The sequence below is a fragment of the Dasypus novemcinctus genome, chromosome X (assembly GCF_030445035.2).
Source record: "Dasypus novemcinctus isolate mDasNov1 chromosome X, mDasNov1.1.hap2, whole genome shotgun sequence".
NCBI lineage: Eukaryota > Metazoa > Chordata > Mammalia > Cingulata > Dasypodidae > Dasypus > Dasypus novemcinctus.
In genome coordinates, this window is record NC_080704.1 from 143918080 (window position 1) to 143925233 (window position 7154).

Below are 7154 nucleotides of genomic sequence, written 5' to 3' on the forward strand. Positions count from 1 at the left end.
AGAAAAGTCAGTTCACTGGAATAAGCCCAGAACACGGATGCTTCACTAGATTCTAAGGCAAGAACTTCCTTTGGGTTCATATGATTATCAAACTGCCCTTAGATATGGTTTAGCTTCCTCTGTTACAGGCCACACCAACTGGGGAGAGCCCCACCCATTAATTTCCCTCTGATGCGCACTGAGGTCAATTGTTGCCTTGGCTATATTGTTACATATGGGACAATCATCCCTGAAAAGGGCTCAACAGGCCTTGAGTGATCAGTTAAGATTCAGGAGTTTAAGATGGGGGAATCTTAGAGATTCAGGACAGCCTACTAATCCTATCTGGGAGATAACCTGTGAACTGTGGAATCCTGTGGACTTAAAACTTCCATAGGTAACGCTGGTGTCACAAAGGAGACTGAAAATTCTGTCTTTATTTTGGTGAAGTTCAGAATAGGATGCAGACATGTTTAGTCCACATTTATTAGATAATCCAGCTGTGATTTTTGACAATGGATCAGGACTCTGCAAAGCAGGATTATCTGGAGAGATTGGACCCCGTCATGTCATCAGCTCAGTTGTGGGGCATCTTAAATTGAACATGCCTTCAGCAGAAGCCAATGAAAAGAAGCACTTTGTGGGAGATGCAGCTGTATACAAGTATGATTCCTTAAATTTGCACTACCCTGTTGAACGTGGCCTGATCACGGGATGGGATGACATGGAGAAACTCTGGAAGCATCTTTTTGAGTGGGAGCTGGGAGTGAAACCCAATCATTATCCAGTGCTCATGACTGAGCCCTCCTTGAACCCAAGAGAGAATAGAGAAAAGACGGCAGAAATAATGTTTGAGACCTTCAATGTTCCTGCCTTCTACTTGACCAACCATGCAGTGGTGGCACTCTATGCCTCTGCTTGTGTTACAGGCCTGGTAGTGGACAGTGGGGATGGGATCACCTGCACTGTACCCATTTTTGAAGGTTATGCTCTGCCTCATGCTGTCACCAAGCTTTCTCTGGCAGGAAGGGACATTACAGAGCATCTCACCCAGCTCCTCCTTGCTAGTGGACGTAACTACCCTTGCATGTTTGACAAGATCTTGGTAGATGACATCAAAGAGAAGTTGTGTTATGTGGCATTTGAGCCAGAGAAGGAGCTAGGCAAAAGACCAGAGGAGATTCTAAGAGAGTACAAACTTCCAGATGGGAATGTCATCCACATTGGGGAACAACTGTATCAAGCACCTGAAGTTCTTTTTTCACCTGATCAACTGGGTATCCACAACCCAGGTCTCTCAAAAATGGTCTCCACTACTATCATGAAGTGTGACACTGATATCCACACCACTCTATTTGCAGAGATTGTGCTGTCTGGGGGAACCACTCTCTTCCCTGGGTTTGAAGAACGACTCATGAAAGAGCTGGAACTGCTGGCTGCCAAAGGGATTCCCATCAGGATAACAGCTCCTCCTGACAGATGTTTTTCCACTTGGATAGGTGCATCCATTGTGACATCTCTGAGCAGTTTCAAACAGATGTGGATCACCTCTGCAGATTTCAATGAGTTTGGGAAATCTGTGGTTCAAAGAAAATGCTTTTAAAGGACTCAAAACACAGGAATGATCAGACGTAACCAACAGATCATGGTAACACCAGTAGGAAAAGTAAAATTGTCAGTCTTGTTTCAGCAGGATGCTCAATAAAAGTGGTTTGCCATTTAGGATTTTGGTTTATTTTTGAGGGGCTAAGAATAATTTATGATTCTGGTACTGAATCTTTTTAATTGGTTCAATTCTCCCCCACCCCCTTCCCCTCCCATGCACCTCTTAAAATGTTTTCTCCTAATAATCTATTGGTTTATGTTTTGAGGTTTTCTCCACCTGCAGAATTTATAGTAAAATCAGGAGTCTGGGCCTCATACCTAGAAATTTGATTCAGTACAGACCCTGGATTCTTCATTGGAAATATGAATTAGCTAGTTCCTATTTATCAAATGCCCAGGAAAAATATTATGTGGAGAAGAAGAGTGCAGGGAAGAGTAAAATCAGGAAAGCTACTCTGTTCTGTCAACAAGCTCATTATTTGGAGGGTCTTTGGTAAGCATAATAGGGATTTTGCTCTGTTTTATGAGACCAGACAGCTAGAGTAGAAACAGTGTCTGTAGCAAGGAGTAGTGGGCATAGGAATCACTCTTTTTCTTAGGCTTTCTAAGTTCAAGGTCCCTGCTCCCAGGAGGCATATTAAAATGAGCACCACTATTTGTTTATGTAGTTTTCTGTTATTTTGTTTTTATCTTCAAGGATGTATATAGCATCATTGGTTTGGGTTTAAAATCCTGGAAGGAATTATGATGCCATCAATAAAATATTGAATAAAGTGAAAATAAAGGGGAATTTACGTATTGATTTGGTGGACTTCACAAAAAGATATTATTCAGAAAATAATTGAAAATCCAGAAAAGTCTCTAAATGAATATGTGTTTCATGGAGAAAAGTAGAGGTAGATACACAGACCTGGGGAAAAAAAGACAAGAGGGGTAATTTAGGTGGAAGGAAGACGGGAAAAGGAAGGAAAAATAAAAAATAAGTATTAAGCTAAAAATACTTAGTCAAAGAGAATTGAACCGGCTTCTGATAAAATAATGACATCCTAATTTTGTATATTTTCCCAACTTCAAGTTCAGTGATGGCACATTGCTAGCTTGAAATTGTCCATGAAAACAATCAAACATTTTAAATAACTAAAAATCAAAACTTTTAATTTGTATTTTCAGAGACCTCATTTAGGACCATATCTCTGTTTACAGATAACTTAAAACCACAATGGTGCCAGAAGAGTGTTGAATGACACCATTAAAGTGCTAAGAATATATTCTCACCTAGCATTATATATACAGAAAAAATTCCAAGAAAAGTAGCAAATTAATCAATAATAGAATATTTTTCCTCTCAAAAGACTATCACTAAAGGAATTTTATGGGATTAATTTAAATTATATTGAAATAATCACAGGAGAATGATATATATGAGGCAATAAGAATAGCGACCTCCCTCTCACCCTAGATCTTACACTAGAAAGGCATCTAAAAAACTTTTAACTAGGTAGTTTCTTGTCTCCCTTTTCCTTCCTCTGTAGCCTTACAGATTTTAGGTGGCCTACATACTGCATAGAAAAGTATTCTGAATTAAGTAGTCCTGACTTCAATCTCAGTAAATCACTCACCCATCCCAGTAATCAAGGATCAGCCCATCTTAATGTCAACCAGTGTTTTTCCTTCAACCCTCTCTGAACACTTAAAATTGATGTTCTTTATTTCAATAGATAGAGTTCTATTCACTCTCCCCTGTAGTAGCTCCTGAATAAAGTCATCCTTGCCTGTTTAACAATATTTAATACAAGGTTGTTTTTTGGCAGTATCTATAAAAAATTAGGTTTGAAATAATTAATCACTTTGGATATAAGATAAATATACCCAAAGCAGCCGCATTAATAATGATACCACCATGCTAAATTTATAAAAATACTATTTCACATAGCAGTCAAGAATCCAATTTCTATAAATAAATTTATGTACACCTTCATGGATAATTTTTAAAAATTTATTGAAAAATTATTATAGAAGACAAAGATATGGAGATACCCATTACACTCATTGATAGAAATATTTTAAATCATAAAATGAAAATTTTCCATAAAACAATATATAGATTCAAAGAATATTAATAGCTTAACCAACAAACTTGGAAAGTCATAAATTCATTAAAACATTTATATGTAAAGTCAAAGGGCCAAGAATATGCAAGACAATGGAAAAATAAAACACATCATGTGCACTTGATTTATAAGATTTCTAGAGCTATTGCAGTGATATAGTATTTAAAATACTGTGGTAATGATTCAGGCATAAGGGATAGAAAAAAAAGCAAATAACATAGTAAAAAGTCTGGGGACAGATATATTTGGAAAACTGCAATGCTTAATTGTAGTGGAGTGATGCTTGGGTAAATTAACCTTATGAAAAATAATAGATAAGAATGTGTATATAACAGCAGTAATACACAGAAAAATGAATTACAGAGTTTTCAAGGACTCAAATATGAATGACAAGTGTGGTGGTTTGAAGCTGTATGTACCCCAGGAAAACAGGTTCTTAAATTTAACCCATTATTATGGGATGTGAAACCCCATAAGTAGGATCATTTGAAGAGGATGTTTCAGTTTAAGTGCGAAACGTAACAATCAGGGTGGGTTTTCATCCTATTACTGGAATCCTTAATAAGAATGAAATTTAGAGTGAGAGAAAGCCACAGAATAAAGAAGCAGAAATTAATCAAAATCTAGTAGAGAATAGAGAAGACAGGAGAGGCCACCATGTGCCTTGCCAGGTGGTAAAGCAGCCAGTGACCAAGGATCAACAACAGCCAACCCAAGAACACCACTGTAAATGACATCATCTTGATAATATTTTGATTTTGACTTTCTCTTAGCCTCAACACTGTAAGAGAATAAATTCTCATTATGTAACCTGGCCAATTTTATGTTATTTTTATCAGCCTAGGAAACTAAAATAGCAATATTTAGAAATTTTAGATGAATAGAAGAATACATAAAGTTTTTGACTGACAGTTTTCTAAACAAGACACAAAATTAAAAATAAAAAAGGCACAAAAATTCTCCACCCAAACTCACTTGAATCCTGAGATACTCATTCCCCAGGTGCTTTGCATTTTCAATACTGATATCTCCTAATTTTCCCCTTACATCAGTTGTCCTACACACCTTGCCTAGTGTCACACACACTGACAGGAGGCATTTACACAAATGCTGATCTATGTAGGGATATACAAGTTTGATCTTCCTCTCCAAACTTCAAACATCTCTTCAAGATTATACAAGTTTCAGAACTTCTCATGGTATTGGCAGAGGGAAGACTCCTTGTGAAGGCACCAGAGTCCAACATCTCCCTCTCTCCAAGCCTGTTTCCTTCTTTCTCCCATAGGTTTTCAGCCTTAGTGCACTCCACAATTAAATTCCAGCAAATAAATTACTCTCTTAAAGTCTGCTTTGTGGAGAATCTGACCTGTCAGAGTTGACCCCAGGACTTGTCCAAGAAAGTAGAATAAAGAATGGGAATGAAGAGCTGTACCATCTCTCCCTGAGTTGATAAAGAATACATAATGCTGTTATTAGCACACGGGTTACCCTGACACATGGAAGTCATGCCATTGTTAAAACTTTCACTGGTAGTGAACTGGGAAGGCATAGAATAGAACAAATTAGATGAAGTAGTTTGTGTATCAGTAGTTTGAGAAATACAGGGACATGATCATTATAAAGAAAATGCCATTGGCTCTATGTGGCATGGGCAACTGATGAAAAGAAAGACATTATCTATTGGAGAGTGATTAATCAGAATTTGAGATAAGTTTGAAAGCCCTAGGGCATCCAAGTACCCTTCGAAGAGATTTCCATCACTTGTAGCCATGGAGCAGAAAACGATATGGCCCAGGCCCAGGACTTATTTATAAGGATAACAGATCAAGAAGAGTTGAATTCTCAACCCTACTAGTTTTGTTATTCTAAGATTATAATCTATAATGGGAACGGATATATGGATTGACATGACTATATCAATCCACTAAAGTTTTGAAACACAAGATTCCTAAGTTACCAGTGATATCCTGATATCAAATGTTCTATTGTACCTCCCTTGTTATAGTAGGAGTATATGAAAGCCAAGTAATAATTGGCATCATCAATCATAGGGGATCCATTGGTTCCATGAAAAATCAATTGGTCATCTCCTTAGTTTTCAAATATATAATTTAGAATGAACACACTAGCATCTTGGCAGAATTCCAACTGGTTTCTTATATTGTGGGGGAAGGAGATATCAAAATGTGGAAGGCAACATAGAAACTTCTCAAAATGTCTCCCCTCGTGAGTCTTATTCTGGTTTCTCCAAGAACCAGATGTCAAAAATTCATTAAATTTAAAAGAATGTTATTAGGGGAATTCCTCTCAGAAGAGCATGGTGAGGAATCTGGGGAAGTATGAGAGGAATTCCATATGAATGGGAATGTAACTCTAAGTGAAGTAGGAAGAAGAAAGGTTAAATGGAAGAATTTTAGATGCAATCTAATGAACCCATGCAATCTAAGAAGGTTCAGGAAAGCTGTTGGGGAATGCTCAGGTCAAGGTTCAGCTATAAAACAGTCCCTGCATACCCAGAACATATCTGCCTTGGTATGAAGTAGCCAGTGGAAAATGTGGCCTTATCACAAATGTGGTGATGGATTTTACAGTGCAGCAAATTAAATAATTTTTCAATTATGCTTGCTGCAGTTGGAGGACTGTAAAGCAGGTTCTTCTGGCCTCTACAGCAGCCAAGGTAATCAGTGAAAATCAATATTGAATCTGAGATGGAGGCAATGGCAGAGATTTGTGCTACGCCTGAAGAGCAAAATGATGGTAGGGTATGGTCAACATAGGCTGGGTAAAAAACATATAATGTGCAGCATACACATACACTGTGTACACTATTTGAAAAACAGCTCCTTCTGAACTACTGCTCTCTGATACAGATGGAGCACCTCATTTTTGAATTCCAAGAAGTTACTGAGTGTTTAATTATCCACTAATTTTTATAAGTTTAGTTTTTACATTTTCTGTGTTTCACACATTAAATTTAAAAGTGCAAGACATAAAGAAGTATGCAAAACACATTTTTCCAACAAATATTCTCCAGAATAACTCCTATGATCTAGTAAGAAAATTACAAATAACTCAACAGAAATTGGGGTAAAAGGCAATAACAGGAATTTTGCAGGTGATAAAACATATGGATTGGAGTAGACTTACTGGTATTCTACTAAGTAACTAATGTGAGTCTAGCAATGGAAGAAATTGTGTCATTGATGTGGCGAAAGTGGCCACAGGAGTTGCTGAGGGCATGGAGAGGGAAGGAGAGATGTGATGTGGGGGCATTTTTGGGACTTGGAGTTGTCCTAAATGATATTACAGGGACAGAGGTAGGACATTATATATTCTGCCATAACCCTCCGAAAGGACTGGGGAGAGTGTAAACTACAATGTGAACTATAATCCATGCAGTGAAGGAGTGCTCCAAAATGTAGTCACCAAATGCAATGAATGTGCTACAATGATGAAAGA

General features: G+C 37.5%; 1 protein-coding gene across 1 annotated transcript; it reads left to right on the plus strand.

Moving 5' to 3' along the window:
- The first annotated feature begins 254 nt into the window (after positions 1 to 254).
- Positions 255 to 1701, plus strand: ACTRT1 (actin related protein T1). The gene has a single exon (XM_004474359.3). The coding sequence runs from the start codon at positions 449 to 451 to the stop codon at positions 1580 to 1582; it is 1134 nt and encodes a 377-aa protein (XP_004474416.1). The 5' UTR covers positions 255 to 448; the 3' UTR covers positions 1583 to 1701.
- The last annotated feature ends 5453 nt before the right edge of the window (positions 1702 to 7154 follow it).